This window comes from Brachionichthys hirsutus, chromosome 8 (genome assembly GCF_040956055.1).
Source record: "Brachionichthys hirsutus isolate HB-005 chromosome 8, CSIRO-AGI_Bhir_v1, whole genome shotgun sequence".
Lineage (NCBI taxonomy): Eukaryota > Metazoa > Chordata > Actinopteri > Lophiiformes > Brachionichthyidae > Brachionichthys > Brachionichthys hirsutus.
Genome location: NC_090904.1, coordinates 15,796,167 through 15,817,739, shown reverse-complemented (window position 1 = coordinate 15,817,739; position 21,573 = coordinate 15,796,167). Strand labels below are relative to the sequence as shown.

At 44.6% G+C, this 21,573-nt stretch overlaps 1 protein-coding gene across 1 annotated transcript in view; it reads left to right on the top strand.

Moving 5' to 3' along the window:
• Positions 1–21,573, top strand: part of igsf21a (immunoglobin superfamily, member 21a) — a 192,409-nt gene that overhangs the window by 55,227 nt on the left and 115,609 nt on the right. Inside the window, exon 2 of the mRNA XM_068742179.1 lies at positions 3,132–3,244. Within this exon, the coding sequence (XP_068598280.1) occupies positions 3,132–3,244 (113 nt within the window). The remainder of the gene's footprint in view (positions 1–3,131; positions 3,245–21,573) is intronic.

Here is a 21,573-nt window from a genome sequence, read left to right as displayed (position 1 = left end):
CCCCGCCCCCAGGCCTGGCTCCAGGAGGGGGCCCCGGTGACCCGCGGCCGGGCGAGGGAGGCCTAGGACCAATTATCGAACTCGCCATGAGGGGTTTTTCGAGCTACCCTTTGTCTGGTCCCTCCCCTAGGACCTGTTTGCCATGGGAGACCCTACCAGGGGCATATAGCCCCCGACAACTGAGCTCCTAGGATCATTGGGACACGCAAACCCCTCCACCACGATAAGGTGGCAGCTCAGGGAGGGGTCTAAAAACTAAAATTAAACGCAACAGCGCTGTCTTTTTCAATAGCAATCATTGTAGCACGAGGAATTACGATAAAGCTTATGCTGCATGCATTTAACGGAAGCTGCTTGGAGAAACTAATGACCTGTCATATTGTTTGTGAAAGCCAGAGCTGAAGAATAAATGTTGATTTTTCAGCTGTTTGCTGGCTGATTGGGGACTTGTGTCCACTCGGCGCTGATAACAGCTGTGGGCTGGACATTTGAAAAGGGCAAATACTTTGACGGGAGATACTACCTCGTTGGAACTCTTTCAACCGAGAACTACCAAATAAAATGTGTCTAATTTTTCAAGGCTCATGGGTGAAAAGTTTTGTCTCTTGCATTGTGCAGGAATGATGCCCTCGTGTTTCGTGCGGTCTCTAACTGCTTCAGTTTCTCTTCGGGAAGTTCCCTGACACGAGTGCACACACCTGGTAATTTGCTCTTTTCTAAATTAATCATCCCTCACTACACACTGCAGAGCAGTTGAATGTCATTGGCTATGCTTCATTTTCTTCCATCTTGCAAAGCCCATGAATTGTTTACTTAAATGATGCAACCACCAATTTTTTTAATAATAAGAATATATATATATATACTTAAGGACAGACAGGCTTGATTATCTGTACTGAACTGTAAAGTGTAAGAACCAAAAGGAATGCTGCATCTGTGTTACAATTCCTGTATTTATAGAAAGGATGACACAAGGGATTTAAAGGCAGCAGCAGCAACACAAAAGGAAACACCAGGATCAAATACTCATGAAAAAAGACAAAAGAAAGGAAAAATAAGAAAGATGCACAAATTCACGATTAGTCAATTTGAAATTCTGATTTTAAATAGGATCATCTAAAAGAAGTCTTTAATTCCTTAATAATGCCTGATCATAATTATAAATAAATTAAAATATCCTACCGTTGCAATGGGATGGTTACAAGCATAAGCACAATGTTATTGATGTGTAATAACACAATGCAGAAGCAACAAAGACTGTAACAGGTGTCAGGGAAATTCTTCGTGGTTGAATGCATGTTCTCTGAAACGAATCGGATCGCTGTACTCACATGCAGCATGGACATGGCAGCTTTTATACCCTGTTCAGCCCCATCCCTACATTATGACACGGATCTTTCACCACCTGGCTCCCATGGCGAGTCATGACCATCTGCTGGAAAGTCCTTTCGGGTCATTGAACTGACTTTTACTATTTAAATAACCCTCCAAGTCAGGATATCATAAAACAATTTCGCATCAAACGAGCAGTCTCCCAGAACTCTAACGCAGACATTTCTCTCACATATTTAGGGCACTTAAATAAGACTGCATGCAGGATAAAATGAACATGACGCTTACGCTAAGCTGTGTCAGAGCTCAAAGGAGTCTGCATCTATCATTTCTACTTGCAATATATTTGCAGCATTTTACCCAAGTGAAAAAGAGCTCTCTTGTATGTGCTAGCACTCTCTGGCTGGCAAAGCAAGCAGCGGTGATGCGTGGGTTGACTTCATCTGAGAGACAGCAAACCTTTGCCCAGGATCGTAGCAGCTCCAGCGCAATCAGTGTTTAATGGTGGAGTAAACTGGGACCTCATGACCAATGGTTGTGTTGGTAAAGAGCACAATGAGGGGATCTGTGTCTCAGACCGAACTAACGAACTCCATAACCCTCTGACCTCTATTGAGAACGCCTGGAAGTTTCTGCTCAGCTCCTCGACTGAATGTACCGATATTTTGCTTTTATTTTCCTTTTATCACACACACACACACACACACACACACACACCACTGTGTGATCCATTGATTTATGCACCGCTCTTTCATGACGATACCATTTTATTTTGCTTTACTGAACTATCCAGACTGTGCTGCTAGATGTCTCAATTTTGACATTTGACACAAATAAAACTTGACATTTTATTTTATAATGAATTGTTTGTCTTTATAATGTCTTTTTGCTTTTTTTTCTTCCACAAAACTGCTAAAAACATTTTTTTATTAAAATTAAAATAAGGAATTAGTTAGAATTTCTTGAAGCCATTTCTACAGTCTCTACAACGCTGCCACTGATTATAATTGTTGCAGTTGATTCTGTTACCAAACGTTTGCTGATTAACATGTGATTTAGAGCAGCGGCCCCCAACCTTCCTGCCACGGACCGGTTTTGTGCTGGGCAAGTTTTTTCGTGGACCGGGGGTAATTAAATAAAAAAAAAAAAAAAACCATTAAACTTTATATTATGCACTTGCAATAACTATTAAACAATTATTACACCAATATCTACTCACCATAAGTTGTGACCCTCAAATTAGCTTCTGTCCTTCATGTTAAATTGTTTTTCTTTCCATAAATTCCAAGTTCATGGCTTTCAATCCGGAGTTCTTGGTCTCTATGTGCCGAAGCAGGTTTGAAGGATGCATTGCCTGGTTTTCTACCTTGTCTCCACATATTTGCAGTGAAATTGGTGCATGCGTCCCCTGTTGATAACGCCATATTTTTGAGTGACGTATCACGTGACCAAGAAGATTCTCAGGCGATTGTTATGTTGATGAAAAATAGTCGTTTTTTAAAGAAAGCACTTTTTAGACTCTAATATTCGATACAACAAAAAATATTAGTTATTCTTTCTGTGCGGCCCAGTAACAAATCCCACACGGACCGGTACCGGGCTGCGGCCCGGTGGTTGGGGACCCCTGATTTAGAGTAAATTAAATAAATTGTAAACTAGACAGTGTGCATATCGTCAGTAAAGTTGGTCCTCGTGGTCCCATTTACCTCAACAAGAAAGAGAACGCTAACTTACATACATTGTGCACGCGAACTGTTCTTGGTTTATAATTAATACAAATCTTTTTCTTTTTCTTGCAGGATATTTGACAGTTACCATAGAGCCCCTGCCTCCTGTTGTCGTGGGTGAGACTGTTACTCTCAAGTGCAACTTCAAAACTGACGGAAGGCTTCGAGAGATTGTTTGGTACAGGGTAAGTAAGCCTCTTTCAATGTCCTTAAGCATTAGAGGATCTTTATTTCCAGCTATTCAGTATCTTTGGAGGGCAAATGATTCAGGAGTCAAATCACAGGTATGTAGATGTGCTGAGAAAAAGAAAAATAAGAAAAGGAAAATGACTGTCAAGCTGTGATTGTCATGAAACAAGCCATCATCAGATGGGAGGCATCGCTGACTGCTACTTGGACATTTTATTTAAATCTGCCGGTCATCGCCATCATCAACACTTCACAGCTGGCAACTGAAAAGTTCTTAAATCCCCCTTTTGTGTATCTCCCTGCCTGTGTCTTACCAACCATGAGATTTATGTTGGAAAAGTAAATGAAACAGAAAAAAAGTTGCAAAGTCTTGCATGAAATAGGTTGCTAAAAGAAAATCAAGGATTTTACAGTTCCAGAATGTCACTCCATAAATAGGAAAGTAATAGCAGTTGCCATCACACCTTGGCTTCTTCATTTATTTGCGCAATGTGTCTTGAGATCGGACTTCCAGTGCAAGCGCCAACATGGCTGCATACGATTTATTCTGTGGTATTTTGGTGCATAATGATGCCGGGGTGGCTGGGGGGGAGGGTCCTGGCAAAGGACTGAGAAGCAACAAAAAGGGGTAAAAATCGACAGCGATGATGCAAGTAGCATTGCGCTGGCGGCTAAGCTTTTGCCACCATTGTTAGCCCCTAGCCGCGAGGTTATTAAGGACTCCATGGCCAGGTTTGATTTGAAGAACAGACTTTCCCAGTAGTTTCAAAACTTCCAGAGACAAGGGATGTCAAGAAGCAGCTTGGGGGAGGCACGAGCCGACTTTCACGACATGATGGATGAAACTACAGGAGACATGTAGGCTACAGAACACCGACGAGAGGAAGCAGAGGGACGCATTGATTGGGCGGAATCACTTGGTGTTGAGATGAAAGGACACCTGTCTTTTCCGACGCAAAATCAGCTGGAGTTGCAGTCCAAAGTTACCGAACTGGAAGGGCTCTTGGGCCATAACAATATTAGAGTCTAAATGTCAGAGCGTAATGAGGGGGCCGAGGACACCGCCACGACTCACTATATTCAAAGTTTATTGAGAAAAGAGCTGGCGGAGACTACTGGCCTTACAGAGCTCGGCATTGAAAGAGCCCACAGAGAATACGCCCCTGTGATATATTGTGATTAAATTATTGAAATATTCTACTAAAGAGAAGATTATCAACGTGGCATGGAGGAAGAGCAACACCGTGAACGGAAGGAAGGTGTTTTTTCATCATGACTGCGCAACTGCTGTGATGGAGAAAAGACGAGAATATCAACCGATCAAAAAGCTGCTGAAAGAAAGAGGAATACGATTTCACACGGCCATGACACGGACGCGTGTGTTGCTGCACTCGGGGACAGAGATCTACGACAGCGGCGATCAAGCTGCTGAGGATTTACGTGCAAAGGGCTTTTCAATTCCCCAATACTGAAGCGGAGAGAGGCAGCGCAACCGACTTTCTTGTGGGAGCAAGCAAAGGAGAAGAGGAGCGGGTTTAGGAGCGACGACTACTGCCAGAGAATCCGGGAGAAACGACGGGAGTTTCACCGCAGGTCAGCGGAACATGTCACCGAGGAGACTTCAACCACCCCGACGTGAACAACGGTGTCTTGTGCTTATTATGGAACAAAGGCACTAAGCATCTTTATTGACTCTCAGTCCACTTTGTTTTTGGTAAATCTTGGTTATTCCCCAAATATACTGGAATGACTACTTCGGCTTTAGTTTCTGTTATAAGGGGTCAATTGATAGAACTGGACTAATTTTAATTTTACTTTGTCTACTTTGTATGATCACCACGAAAACTGTCTTGAGGGAGACCCGCAACTTAGTGGCCGGGACATCTCCCTTCCCAAGCGGTCAAGGAGTGACCTCCTTGATGAAAGCCCTTTTCTTTTCTTTTTTATGTACTTTTGTTCCTCAGTTAATGTTCCTTATTCCGGGGTTTGCAGAGTGCGTATTTGACATTTTTACACAAGCGAGGATCAGAGGGGCCAAACCTGCGCTAGCTTGCTTGCCCAACCCACGGAGCCACTGCCGCCATGATATACACCAAATTCTCCTTTTATTTGACGAGTATTGGGCCAGAAGCCTAATTCGTAACAACCAACTAGAGACAATCAGAGACTGCAGACCCCGCCTCCAATACACTATTGGATCTTGTGAGACAGTAAACAGGGCTTCCGGATCAGAGGGGCCAAACCAGCTCTAGCTTGCTGCTCCGGAACAGGAAAAGATACAACTACAACTGTAACATATATGAAACTAGAATGAACTATGAGTGTTCACACCAAATCTGAAGTCTCTAGCTCCAGAATTGAGGTCAGGATGGACTGATCCGGATTGTGATCCAGATCCGGTCGAAATTAGTCCTGGACATAGACCTTTAAGGAGTACTTATGTGTGATTTTTTGCAGATCCATACCGCCATGCGTTTTGAAGAAATTAAGAAAAATGTCAAAAAGCGCAATGTTAAATAATCCTTTAAAAAGTTCTAGAATCTGGATCCAGATCCAGATCAACGCCATTCTCGGGGAGGACCGAGCCACGGACAGAACCTTGCTTGTGTAAAAATTTCAAGTCAATTGGGTTACTAGTTTTTAGGACCCAAACGCGAGGCAGACGAGCAAAGGTGCGAACAGAGCTTTTATTGGCGGGTAGGACAGGCAGGTCAGGCCGACGGATCCGGGGGGGAGCAGGCACGAGGGAGTCCAAGGGGCAGGCGAGGGTCAGACACCGGGTGATCAGGCAGGTCCGGCAGCCAAAACACAAGGGGCAGGCGAAGAGGCAGGGTCCGGGAAGCAGGCGAGGGTCGGTGCACGGGAGGTCCGGTCTGAAGGGCTGGAAAGCAGGAAACATCACTGGCAATCTGGCGCCGGTGTGGTGACTGAGCTGAGCTCAAGTAGTGCCCGGGCTGATGAGGTGCAGGTGGCGGCAGGAGCACAGGTGATGGGCATGAAGCTGATTACAGGAGCTCTGAGAGGTGCAGACAGGGAGAGAGTGTAGGAATGGCCCCGCCCCGCCTCGAGGCGTGACAAAACGGACCCAATTGCAATACCCTCGCCTCCCCTTCGGCGAGAGTAATAAACCCATGTTGCAGTTCAGTGTTGCAAAACATTGAGAATGTTGAAATATCACGGTCCGGATGCTCGAGGACGGTGAAATATATTGCTAGCGGAGCTTTTGCACTCCTTTGACCACACCCCTCTCCTCGGATGATCCTCCGTCCTTGAAAACTCGCTTCCTTTGATTACGTGCCTCTCACGGGTCCTTGGTAACTTTTCTGCGCCTTCCGCTCGGGTCGGAGTTTTCAAAAACATTAGGTTTTAGTGACAGAAATCTGTGGTATATCGTAACTGTTTTCTGCTTTGTCCAGTCCACGCTCTCTCTCTTAACACAGAAACGTGCATGCTCACAGGAAAGACTTCTGGATGGGTGGGGCAGTGCGCTGGTTGCCACGAGATGTACACCAGAATTATGTACTGATGCATTAAAACATTTAAGTTAACAACTTGTTCTCGGTCCTTTCGTTATTGTCACGGGGGCTGGGCCGAACTGGACGCTCTGAACAGGCACGACACAGGATGCAGGTTTGAGCTGGTTTAATGGCCCACAAGGGAGCAACGAAATCAGGGGGAAGACTCGATGAAGTCGGCGACTCGCCGGAATCCAACCGGAGTTCCGAGACGAGCTGGGAGGACGTCGGCAGGGGGGTTCTGCAGATCTGCCAAGGAGACGACACGGGACCAGACTGTGACGTGGAGCCAGGGAGACGATGAGCATGTTGGACCAGGAGCTCTCGAAGACGCTGTCCATCTGGCAAGGTGTGGAACAAGGGCCCGAATCTTTATGGAGCAGGTGAGGAGACGAGGCTCGATTGGAATCAGCTGCGCAGGACTGCCACTCCTGCTCCAGCTCCAGCTCCGCCCCCTGCTCATCCAGCTCCAGCTGACACCCAGCAACAATCCCTCGGAAGAATCCTGACAGTTATGATCATTTCATACATCACACCCACCAAAGGACAGGACTAGAGGACGACCCAGGAGAAGAGACATGGACGTAGTGAGGGAGGACATGAGAGTGGCTGGTGTTGGGGAGCACGATGCAAAGGACAGGACTAGAGGACGACCCAGGAGAAGAGACATGGACGTAGTGAGGGAGGACATGAGAGTGGCTGGTGTTGGGGAGCACGATGCAAAGGACAGGACTAGAGGACGACCCAGGAGAAGAGACATGGACATAGTGAGGGAGGACATGAGAGTGGCTGGTGTTGGGGAGGACGATGCAAAGGACAGGACTAGTGGACGACCAAGGAGAAGAGACATGGACGTAGTGAGGGAGGACATGAGAGTGGCTGGTGTTGGGGAGGACGATGCAAAGGACAGGGTGAAGTGGAGAACGTTGATTTGCTGCTGTGACCCCTCACGGGACAAGCTGAAAGTACAGTAGTAGTCGTAGTAGTAGTAGTATTGAAAAGACATTCAATGGTAAAATTCATCATCTGTTTCATAGTTATTTGTCATCAGCTGGTTGAAAATAATTATGAGAGATATTATCAACAGAATGTAACTGATGAAAACCTTAGCATCATATATCACTTTCATGGCTGTGACAATTTATTTGAATCAGGCAGGCATTGGAAAGTGTTGTTTTACAACTGATTGACGATTGATATCTGTGGCCTTAAAATCTGCTTTGATGACAAGGCCACGCATTTTAAATGTCCTCGCGAGGAATTAAAAAGAAAATGCTGCGACAGAAACCCACTCTCGCTCAGCCCAGTCCTGATTAATTATAAATCAATTACCCACACTTGGCTGCCAAATGTTCTTTAATCTCTGCCTTTTATTGGACTAAAGAGTGTTGACTTCTCATTTACCTCCTTCAAATTGAACTGGGATTGATAGTCACCTGAGGAGGAATTATCATATCTAATCGAACCTCTGACAGTGCTGGATGAACTGAATATTTCAGTAAATGCTCATTTGTGGTGCTTCATCCTGACATATTCTGTTTGAGGATTTCTGAATGGTTAAATCATCAGGACTGCAGTCAGAATTAGTGTTTTCGGAGGTTCTTCAGATAAACCGGATTCTTTTAGAGACCCTTTCAAGCCACGCTAATTTAAACTTGCTACATTATATTCAAAACTGGAGAGATAAAAGTAATGGATTTGATATAATTTCCCCATTGGTGTCTTTTATTACAGCATTTCGGGTTTGCTTTTATTCCTCACATCATGAATAAATTGAACGTTTGAGGGATTTTACAAATACCAGTAGATTCAGACTGAAGGGAAAGGGCATGAGACATGACAAATATCTTTTCTTCACTTTTTATTTAGGGCTTCAGATGAAGTTTACTTATGATTACATGTTATAATTCTTTGCATCCTTATAGAAATAACCTAACCTATCCTTTTAAGTAGCAAAACCTTGGAAAATAAAAGTAATTTCACAGCGATGTTAATGATCTTTCTAGATGTTTTAAAATTTCAATAATATGATATCAAAGAGTGGGCGGCACGGTGGCGCAGTGGGTAGAGCTGTCGCCTCACAGCAAGAAGGTACCGGGTTTGAATCCTATCTGCGCAGAGTTTGTTTGTTCTCTCGTTGTCCGCGTGGATTTTGTCTGGGTTTTTTGGTTTCCTCACACCTCCAAAAACTTGCAATTGATGTGGATTGTTTCCTCCAAATTGTTCGTAGTGTATGAATGTGTGCGTGAGTGACTTGGTGCCTGTCTCCGAAAAATGAGGTGACGCTTTGCATCTTCAGCTGGGTTGTGTTCTGCGATGTCGCGGTGGACATGCAGCTGGATCTTACGAATTTTTTTAAAGAAAAAAAAACATGACAGAAGCAATTATCGAGACCACAACTTCAACATGAGTAGATACTGGTGTAATAATTGTTTAATAGTTATTACAACTTGTGGGGCAGTACAACGAACACAATTAACCACTAACTCTGGCGTAGTGGTTAGTGCTAGGTACCAGGTTCAAATCTGTCTGTCTATGTGTGGTGTTTGCATGTTCTCCCCGTGTCTGTGTGAGTTTTCTCCGGGTTTTCCGGTTTCCTCCCACCTCCAAAAAGATGCAATTTATGTGAATTGATGACTTCAAATTACACGTAGTGTGTGAGTGTGTGCGTGAATGGTTGTCTGTCTATGTGTGGCCCTGCGGTGCGCTGGCTAGTGTTGGAGTCAAGACCACACCGACCGAGACCAATACATTACCAAGACGAGAGAGACTACTTCCGGACGGCGCCTCCTACGGTCGCCCCGGTGCTCTCGTGCGTTCTAACCCTAAGCCTAACCCTAACCCGTGAAGAGCTTCTAAACTTTAGATCAACGACTCCCACGGACCTTTTGCCCGTTTTTTAAGTTTCTGCTGCGGAATTAGTTCCTGTTTTGGTGAAACGAGTGAGACGCCGGAGAAGAGGGAAGCGTGGCGGCGCTCTCGTCCGACTCCGTAAACCGGGACCTTGCACCCCCTTACCCAGAATATTCCTCTCCAGCGTCCGTTCTCTCAGCACCAAGCTGGACGAGCTGGCGCTGCTGCTGATGAGAAATAAGGACTTTTCCTCCTCTTGTGTTTTGTGCTTTACGGAGACGTGGCTCAGCGCACAGATCCCGGACAGCGCGCTCCAGCTGGAGGATTTCTGCCTCTTACGCGCGGATCGTGACCCGCTGCTCTCCGGTAAGGCCAAAGGCGGCGGACTCTGCTTCTAGATCAACAACGGCTGGTGCTCCGACGTGACTGCGACCGCCCAACACGGTTCTCCTGCTCTGGAGTACTTCTTCATTCATTGCAAACACTTTTACTCCCCGCGTGAGTTCGCTTCATTCATCCTGGCAGCTGTTTACATCCCGCCGGCCGCCGACGTGCACGAGGCTCAACGTGCACTCGTGGAAAATATTTCATGTTTGGAACGGACTTTTCCTGATTCTCTTGTTATTGTTCTTGGTGATTTCAACAAGGGAAATCTGAGCCAGGAACTTCCCAAATACAGACAGTTTCTTACGGTGGAAAAAGCGCTTTATAAGTGCAGTCCATTTCCCATTTCCCAGGGTGAGTTACGCTAACGACAAGCCCTGGTTCAGCCAGATCAGACGTGAGAAAGAGGAGCGGAGACAGAGACAGCTACGAGGAGGTGAAGTACAGGTTTAGCAGGGAGCTGAAGAAAGCTAAATCAGTATATTCACGCAGACTCCAGCAGCAGTTCTCTGCCAACGACCCTGCAGCAGTTTGGAGGGGGGGGGGGGCATTACCAACGACAAGCCCAAAGCCCCCCGAGCTCTGAACGACCTGCCGCTTGCTCAGCGTTTAAATATGCACTACTGCTGCTTCAAGTCCTCCACCATTGTTCCTGTCCCCAAGAAGCCAAGGATCACAGGACTTAATGACTACAGACCGATAGCGCTGATATCTGGAGTCAGGAAGTCTTTTGAGCGCCTGGTTCTCCACCACCTGAAGACCCTCACCGCCCCCCTCCTGGACCCGCTGCAGTTCGCCTACCGAGCCAACAGGTCTGTAGACGACGCAGTCAATCTGGCCCTCCACTTCATCCTGCAGCATCTGGACTCCCCAGGAACCTACGCCAGGATCCTGTTTGTGGACTTCAGCTCAGCTTTCAACACCGTCCTCCCGGGACTGCTCCAGGACAAACTGCTCCAGCTCGACGTGCCCGACTCCCTCTGCTGGTGGATCACCGACTTCCTGACGGAGCGGAGGCAGCATCTGCGGCTGGGGTCTACGGTCTCGGACACCCTGACTATCAGCACCGGATCCCCCCAGGGCTGTGTACTTTCCCCCTGGCTCTTCTCCCTGTACACCGACTGCTGCACCTCCAGCCATCAGTCCGTCAAACTGATTAAGTTTGCGTAGATATGTCTCACTCTCTGCCACAGCGTAACTTCTAATGTTACGTTGCATCAATTGAGTTCTTGAATATTGGTTTTATTTTTATTGGTATTGTTAAATTTGTATTGTTAATTGTCGATGATTTATGTACGAAGGACTTTCAACGGAAACAAGACCGCAAGGGCTTTTTAGAAATGCTCCTCTTAGACAGGATGTTTGACTGTACTTGTACTGTAATACATTCTACTGTGTGACTGTACTTGTACTGTAATACATGCTACTGTGTGACTGTACTTGTACTCTAACATTCTATCTAATAAATATATTCATTCATTCATTCATTCATCTGACAAAAAGCAATGACAATATCCATATATATATATACACATATGCACACTGTGATGACGTGAGCAGCTTGTATCTCAGAGAATGGGACGTTAACGGCGGTAAACGTCCTGACATATTAGTTGAGGATAGTTAGTTGTAGTGTGAGAAATGGGGTTCATGACATGAAAAACCCAAATTACAAAAATGTTTGGACATAATGTAAAATGTCAAAATAAAATAAAATAAATACAGACTCAATGTTTTGGAGAAAAAACTGCAAAAATTGGTGAAGTTGGTGAGATAGAAATGTACTGTCTACCATTTAAATTAATATAAAAAGGATAAGCACATATTCTGTTTCAATAATGTTTCACACGGCAGCTTTTCACAAGAAATGCAAAATATTGATGACCTATTCATCCATCGATCAATTTTCTTGTAGATGTATTCATGTGTGAAATCATGTTTATTGTTTTAGAAAAAACAAAGTACGGAAACTGAAAATGAGACTGATCTCATCTTACGGTGACATGCAACGTTCCCAAACCGCGGCTACATACTTTTAACATCCAAAATGTAACCATATATGATCTCTCAAGCATCAGATCCATAACGTGCTGCTAAGTTTATTCTTAATATATATTTATTATATATTATTAATATCTTTTATTAAAATATCATTAATAGAATATATGGATGTACTTAGTTGTGGTTATGGAGTTATGCTTATATGTTGCGTTATAAACTGTAACGAAGAAATCGCAGTTCTTCACATTTGCGTTCGTGGGCGTTCTCACACTTCCTGCTCGACATTTTGCCACGATGGATTTGAACCAGAGATGTATTCAGAGTAACACTAAAAAGTAAAAACCCAGCGCTGTATCTGGATGTGTTTCTCAGATTTCCTTGTGGCACACATTTCAGCAAATCCCATTAAAGCTGTTGAATTGTGTCAAAGCACAATTTAACAGCGATGTAAATGACTTCTCTCTTGTCACAGTCTGTCAAGAATTATACGAGTACATTACCTCGGGGCAGTGTAGCAGGATTTACTGTTCTCGTTTTCCAGCCATATGTTACCTCCAAATGCGAGGGCCATAAAATGCTTCCCAGACAACGCCGTGAGAAGGGCCCCTTTCTCTTTGCTCCGTTTTTCACTGTGGAGAGACACAGACACAGACGACTTTAAAATCTTCCAGTCAGGTTTGCCTGGGCAACTAAAGTCCGAGGGCAGAGGAGAGCTTCCTGTGGGCTTTTAGAGTGCGTAACTTGTTGGGGATGAACTGCCTCAATGAAGCAAACATAATTTGAATCTCTCTGTAATTGCATTTATTCATCATGTTCTAATTTGCACAAGTGGAAATTAAGCTTTGAAGTGGTACTTTATAGATCATGCAGAATATGTGGTTTAAAAAACGTATTTACAAGGGAAGCTGTTGGGAAAGATTCCGTTTAATTCCATCCCCTCCCAGCCCACTCCTGCAGCTGCCTCATGTTTTACACTGATATACTTTGCCTTTGAAATAACATACTAGCATGTGACAGCCATTTCACTTTTTTTTTTCTTTTATTATTTTTTCATGTACAACTAGATTTATGTAATACCCGTCTGGCCCATTCCTTCAGTTTGATTGCATTCAAATAGAACATTAATAGTGACTGATGTAAGTAACATCAGTGTGGGAGCAGCAAGCATTGAAAACACATTTTAGATTCTATATAAATGGGTCACGTTGCAATAGCTCTATGTTAGCTATGTATCACAGAAACAGCAAAACCACAACGGAATATCCAAGGCGAGACCATAACGTAACCAAACAACACCGATTCATTCATTTATTCATCTCCTGAACCACTTAGTCCGTTACCGGGCCGCGGGTCGGGTGGAGTCTGTCCCAGCAGTCAAAGACAATTCAATTCATTTCATTTCGATAGCGCCAGATCACAACAGGAAGTCATCTCAAGGCACTTTAAATGTTTAGCAGGAAAAGACAGAACCCAACTTGTCCGACAAGAGCAAGAACTTTGTAGACGGAGGCAAGGAAAAACCTTCCTTTAACAGGCAGAAACCTTGGCCAGAACCTAGGCTCATGTGGACGGCTGGGTCCAGACAATCCTCCATCGATTCATGCCGATCTAAATGAAGTCATCCACAGCGAAGAAAAAGAAGGTGTCCGAAAATGTTGATTTCTATTCATAGATTTAGACGTCATCACTTCATCCCTGACTCAATCTGCTTCTGTTTTACTGTTCAGAGACATTAGGCGGACATGGCTTTACATACAGGATTACCCACAAACCTCTATTCTGAGGGGAGTTAAAACGTTTCTCACTGCATAGCCAAACAGAAAATGAGCGAGGCTTTCCTGTCGACTGCGGGGAGTTTAGTGTGTCCTACACAACACTGATTTATAGATGTGCACTATTACATATAAGCGTCAACGGAGTTACTCGGTACTCAGTGAACATGTTTAAATACTGCCAAAAACTTTAAAAACTCATCACATACAAACAAAGTAAGTGTGGACTCTTTGGGCATGAGCATATCGTAGAGTGGCAGGCGCCATGAAAAAGGCTGCCGACCCCCCCTCTGTGTGGGAGGACCAGAGTGCACATCTCGTAATTCTTCGTTTATTTATGTATTTATTTAGTTATATTGGTAAAGCCCAATTTATCCAAGGGATCACATTTATGAATCTTACTCTTCTGGGAAATCGTCATGCTCAGCTGAGAAGCATGTCCGTTGCACTGAGAAATACTCGTATTTTGTAATATATAAGGATTTTGAAGAGATTAAGCTTTGAAAGTATGACATCAGAAACGATAGTGAGATGAGTTTTCTCTTCACATCTTTTGTTGTGGTGAAGAAAGGATGTTGCTCAAGTCTGTACTTAAAACAGTGCACTCTTCAAACACCTTCCACCTTTGGCATCGTCATGCTTAGATGTACAGAGAGACATAAAAGGACTTGGACTTTCACACATGGCTATTTTACAGGGATAAGTGAAACTCCAGAGGAGCTTCTCGATTCTTTGGCTGAGGAGGCCCAACAGCAACTTCGCATCTGTTGTCTCCGCAACTGTCCATGTTAACAATGCATTGATTTTATATCGCGCTTTTCTGGGTACTCAAAGACGCTTTACATGGTATTACATTATTCATTCACTCCGTACTTGGTAAGGTGACAGGGTGAGGCTGCCAATCTCAGCCATCAGTCCTCCTGACCCCAACCTGACCCCAACCACTCACTCATTCACACAGGCAATGTGGGTGAAGTGTCTTGCCTAAGGACACAACGACAGTGTACACATGTGCCCGAGCCGGGAATCGAACCGCCAACCTCTCGATGTTGTGGTCAGGGTCCCAGAGAGCGTGGGAAACCCAAAGTGGAGAGGCTGAGGAGGAGGAAATCAATGGAAACGATGATTGTGCATCTATACTTGACAAATAATAATGATAATAATATCATTTAGGCTGTTTCAGTGTTTATTTTGATTATAGTGATTATCAATCAAACACGCCAACATTTAGAGATTAGCTGCACTTGAAATTGCCATCAGTCTTATATTTCACAATGATTGACTACTCCGAAAAGGAAAAGGAGACCCCCCCCCCACCCCACACACACACTAATGCACTAATGGATTATGGCACAGTTGCTCTGTACACAGTAATGCAAAAGTGATGGGTCTGAGTGAGCCACTCTCCAGGCAAAGCCATAATGTTCACTCGGCTCACTCACATCGAAGCCATCTCTGCTGCCAAGGAAAAGACAATGAGAGACTCCTCCCCATTGGGTTTAAGGCAAGTGGGGAGGGAGACGGGTTTTCTAATAGATTTTTGTCCGTGTAAAATGAGACGCCGACCTCGAGATCCAAGATGCTCAAAGACGTCAGAAGAGCAGAAGAGCACATCCCAGGGGGCTGAAGGACATTCATCCAGGACGTACAACGGAGAGCCTCTGAGGAGATCAGTCTTTTTTCACTCAGCCTCTGTTCTGTCGCTCTGCTGTCGTGTCGTTTGATTACATTGATGACGAGGCTGCTTTTGAAGAATGTCTGTTTTCATTGAGCTTCCTCCTTAAGAAACAAATCCAGAAATCTAATTCTTCAGAATGATCACAATACATTTCCCCAGCTATTCTGAAAGCGTTTGCTCCTGGTGTCTGCTACACGTGATGCCTAAAGGATACCCCAAACGTGCCGAAGGTACCCCCCGAGGTGAATAACTGGCTGCACCAACTCTAACATCAGCCGCAGCAGCCAAGCTGGTGATGGAGCTCAGGCTCTCTGAAAGCTCTGTGGTGGTGAAGCCTGAGCTGCCCCGAAGCTGCATTCAGAGAAGAGGAACGATTAAGAGGCTATTCGGTTTGACTCACTCAGAGACGGACGTTTTGGATCAGTTATTTTCATGAACCAGCCGAGGCAACAGAGAACCATTCTCTGTTGCCTGAGGACGGGACACTCTCCTTTCAAAATGTATAAAGCAGATCAAAATGAATGTAAGTCGTCGGTCCTGCAGCATCAAAGCATCAAAGCATCGCCACAGCTGACAGTGATTGGTGGTATGTTTTCTTTTTGAATGATGAATGATGATTGGATGATGGTTTTGATGCTACCCGCCCGCTCCGCTGCCTTCCAAACAGTTAAACGTTCAACTCCTGAGTCCTTACGACGTTTTTCCAAAAGCTCTGAGGGGCATCGATGAAATTAAGATTTATCTTGTTTTTGTGCTGTTTGTTTCTGTCCCATGCCTCACGGAGCGCCCCCCCCCCATATCTTTGGAGCCATTAACACTGACATTCATCGAGGTGAGACGCCTGCAGCTCATTGGATGCTCTCTTTGGTGTGTGCTGTTGGAGGGATTCAGGAAGGTTGTTAAAGATGCGTCTCGCCGAGTCCAGAGTTTCTTCTATCGCCTCACAATCTCTTGTGATTCATGCGTAATGACCTTGGAGCAAACTCCAGCTACTAATCCAGCGGGGGCCAGTTATAAAAGCGGCTTTGCAGCTTTTTACATTCAGTATTTGAGGGGCTGAAAAACTTATTACTTTGGTGATTTATGTATTGGATTAACCGTCGGCATATTCAATAAAATTAACATTTAAAATGTGTACTTTGTTTAACTTGTGTTGCATTTGTTATATATCTGATATAGTTTAGGATGAGATAAGAGACAAAAACAATAGAAGGAATCAGGAGCAAATGTACTACTTTCACAGTACTACTGTAAATTATAAACATATGCCAAACAAATATCTTTATTTTATGTACCACTACTATGGACGTCTTCACAATTGTATTCTAAAAGCCATACAACGCACCATATTTTGTTGTTCTGCTGTTATAATAAATGTAATCATGAAGACTAAATACATTTTTAAGAAATAGGGAAATATTTGTCAATGTTCTTGTTCTTCTTTTGTCCTTTCTCTGAATGCCGTCAGAAATGTCTTTTCCTTACGATTCTGAATAAATCTGAACACAAGTTTACATTCATGCCGTCATTAGCGGCGCTCCTGTTGTTAGTCTTAATATATATTGACTGAGATCTCTTTGTGGGTATACTTTGTATCGGCGTATATTGTATCAATATAATGTCCCAAACTCAGGACAGAAACATTTTATACCTCCCCATCAAATGTACTCATCTAAGTAAATCTGAGTCAATTGGAAATGTGAGCATATTTAAATTTCAAAGGGCCAAGCTGCAGCACAAAACCTTCCTACAGTCGGAAATATTTCATAATTGTGTAGTGCTTTTAGAATATATGACATTGTGAGTGAATTGAATGCATATTTTACAAGATATGATTTTTTGAAAAAGCTTCCATTATAAGTAAATGGAATCAGAAGTAGTTTATTGCCATTGTCAATGAGAGTTCTTGATTTTGATTTTCTTGATTTTCTTTTGTATCCAGGCGGGTATCTGGATCACTCTCAAAATTTAATGGGATCGAAGTTAAGTTAAATTCCTTATCATCAAGATCCATTGAGGAGTTTTTCCGTAGCCCTGCTGACAAACAGAGAAGGTCCAGGTCGTTATTGTAGAAGAGAATACCTTCTCAATTAACTTACCTGGTTCAATGAACGGTTAAATAAATCAATACACAAACAGACCAACACTGTCAAAACCATAACCTCCTTGTCGGAGGTAATGATTACATCTTAGTGTTTAATCCAACGCTGAAGCTGCCCCCACCCTCCCTTTCTGAAGACGTCCTTCTCCAGAACCCTTTGATATACTAAGTGAGCCCCTTGTTTAATCCCACTTCATTCCAATTCAGCCATTTAGAATTAAGCTGAGACAACAGCGATATCGGTGTTACTTCAACGTGTTACTTAAACGATCATGCTGTCTGTCTCCCCTGCTGATTCAGCATTTGTGGGGGGCCCTTATCGACTATTCTCAGAGGCCAAGTTGTACGTCAGTAGTCCCATTTAACAAGCTGATGGATTGACAAGGCCACTCACAGGTGTCCTTTATGTTGCTATGGATTACAACGTCCCTGCTAAAAGGGCCGTTGCTCCGGCAATGACAATAGTAATGAGGAGACAATCACTCAGAGCAGCTCATTCGCCTCCGTTGTGGAAACTATAGAGGATAAAGCTGATGAGATACGATGAGGTTATGGGAAAAGGTGTTTGAGGCTAGACTAAGGACAGAAGTACATATTTGTGAGCAGCAGTATGACTTCATGCCAATGGAAAGTACTACAGACGCAACGTTAGCATTGAGGCTAGCAATGGAGAAGTACAGGGAAGGTCAGAAGAAGCTGCATTGTGTCTTTGTAGATCTAGAGAAAGTCTAGGACAGGGTGTCCAGAGAGGTACTGTGGTACTGCATGAGGTACTGTGGTACTGCATGAGGACGTCTGGAGTACTAAAGAAGTATGCCAGAGTAGTTCAGGACATGGAGGACAGCAGTGAGTGTGTTTAGGGTAGATTAGATGACATTACTCTTGAGTCTTCTTGGCATTAAACATTTGAAACATGAAACAGTTCTTTTAAAATGTCATTGAGCTATAATTTCTTCTACGGGAGGAAGAAGCGTTGGACATTCTCAACTGATGGAGTATATCATGTTCATTATCTTGCCAGTCTGGATGATGCACGCAGTAGACGGGGCCCACTTGATCTGTCTGTTCTCCCCCCAACACATTGCTATGCGAAACACTGCAACATGAAATGTATTTGTGTAACGGCAGCCGAGCTACAGAAAGAATTACACGATTGTTAATCAGCTCTCATTTCAGCTCCTGTTTTATTCTCCATTATTTTCCATTTCTTTTTATCACATCTCACTTTCCATTTAGGAGTGAAGGCTTTCCAGTATTCTAAACGTTTCAGAGCTTCCTTTCATCGACGGTGCCTCAATAATTATTGAGAAAGCTGTGATAGTTTTCAGGTCTGGGAAATATCTGTTCTTGTGCACCGAGGCATTCTGTCCCCCACTTTTATATTTATTTCCCTGTGTGCCAAATCCATTTAGATTATTTGCATTTTGTTTCAGCCTAGCCTTAATTTGTTTGTAAAAAAGCTTAGAGGAGCTCAACCTTGTTGAATTCAGAGCAGAGTGAGCACAGAATCAGAGCCAGAAATGCCAGTGATGCTGGCCACCTGGGCCGGTCCTGCAGGCCACCAGGGCCGGTCCTGCAGGCCACCTGGGCCGGTCCTGCAGGCCACCAGGGCCGGTCCTGCAGGCCACCAGGGCCGGTCCTGCAGGCCACCTGGGCCGGTCCTGCAGGCCACCTGGGCCGGTCCTGCTGGCCACCTGGGCCGGTCCTGCTGGCCACCAGGACCGGTCCTGCTGGCCACCTGGGCCGGTCCTGCTGGCTGTCAGGGTAATTCCCCTGGCATCCTATGTAAGAATGATTAAACGCACACAAAATGAATCAGGCACACAAACGTTGATACTCTACCAACCCGGATCGGGAGAGATCTAGTCCGTCCAGCTGAGACCTCCACCGACCCGCTCCCTCGGGTCACTTTATTACCACCGTAAAGTAGGCGGTTCTCAGCTATTTGCATAGACCCCCACCCCCTTACGATAACTCAGAGACAACGGGATTCCTCTAGAGAAACCCTCGTGGCTTCCTCCATTTTAAAGACTCTACTATGTGACAATGAAAATGAAATAATAATTCTAACACTGGCCACCAGGGCCGGTCCTGCTGGCCAGCCTCCTGCAAAAGCTGGAACAGTTTTGTCCTTGGTTTAGTCCAGGCATCTGTGAAAATGTCACTGTTGATAATTAAAAGCTACCCGATGTAATCTTGTTTGCTGAAGCCCTGATGTTGCAGTGACATGTTCACTCCAGCAGGAGATCACTCAGACAGACCTGCAATGATGGTCCAATCACAGACCGGGATCCAGACCGTGATCCAGACCGGGATCCAGACTGGGATGGTGGAGGTTCAGTTAGCAGATAGCAGACGAACTTCTCACTTCCGTTGTGGTCGGCAACACACGCCCGGAAGCGCCCCCCCCCCCCCCCCCCCCCCCCAGTACAGCTCGCAGTGGAAAGGGGCTGACAGTTATGTTTTCCATGGAAAGCACTTTGAATCACCGTGATGTTGAAAAGTGCTTTACAAGAAAAGACATTGAGGATCGTCACACATTTCCTAAACTTATCTAAACAAACGTTACCTTGATTTAAAGTCAACTGTTGACAACTTGGTTCACATCCAGTCCAGATCAGGTATTTAAAATGTCTCTTTGTTAACCGGTTCAATTACACTGGGATCCATTTCAACCAGATACACTTCATGGCATGAGATAAATCTGTCACCGGGTTTCTTCACACATCTTTCGTAAAGCTGTTCTGAAAGCTCAGAGGCGCGCCTCGTTCTCCCACTGTCAGAAGCAGGCGCTGGATGTGCAGCTCAAACTCCCTTCCTGATAATTGAGTTGAGAACACTGACGGGGAGATAAACCGAGTGGTTAAGCAGCCGCGATGCATCGATCGAGTGCCGCAGTCTCCACCGAGACGCTTATAAAAGCGCCTGATTTGATCCAGCAATGCAGCTTAAGCACCCCCCCTCCCCCCGCCAGTAATTTGAGTGAAAGTCTACTACTTTTAAAATGTCACTTTCACTGCTATAATGTGTAGAATAACAGCCTAAAGGAACCGAGCCAGGCACCTCTGCACAGGGACATCCCTCGGCTCTGTCTTTGTTTCAGGTTTGCTCATCAAACCTGCGTCGTTGGCAAAATTGTAGATGCGGGGGGGAGATTCATCTTTATTGCTTTCAAAGACAAAGATTCTGCCGACTGCTAACGAAGGTCCAAAATCCTTCATACTAGCAAAGTATTCCCTTCCTACTTTGCTTTTTCTTTACTGATTGTATTTTTCAATGTGGGCCGTCAACATTCTAACTATCGCCAACATATGAAGAATGTTATACACATGTCAAAAAACGAAAGTGTTTTCTCGTTTATACCTTGTACTCACATTGTATATTCTAGGCATTTGGCCAATGAGATTATATTCATCTGAAGACAATCAGCTATTCAACTATGTCAGAGAACTAAACGAGCTTTTAGTATTTAAAGGCCCCATATTATAAAAACTCACTTCTCCATGTTTCTACTCCATTCTGGTGATTCTGGGTCCTGATCAACCCAAAACGGCAAAATAAACCGTCCAGTCAGTCCTGTGTAGTTCGGTAGGTCTGAAATCACCTCCTGAAACGTGTTTAGAAGAAATCGCTCTCGGCTTGACGTCAAGCCGGGGGACGTGCACGTGCGTGCGTCCCTGTGTCTGCGCCCTCTTCACCGGAACGCCCTCCCTGAGCTCGGAGACAGGATCTTCAAAGTACCTCTATCTCACAACTCTGACCTCCACAGGAGACACCTCGAACGAGGACACACCTTTCAGCCCAATATTACGAACAGTTTTCTCTCCCGTTTCTTTGGTCTGTGATTTCACTGCACGCTGAAGTATTGTTCCACGTTTTCTGTCAGTAAGGAAACAATAGATTTCTTTCATGCATGCCTTTGACAGCTCTTGCTTGACGGACCATGCAGCAAAGTGCCGATCACAACTAATGATCAGAGACTTGTGTTATTGTTGTTGCGTGGCTCACACAGCCTCGACTT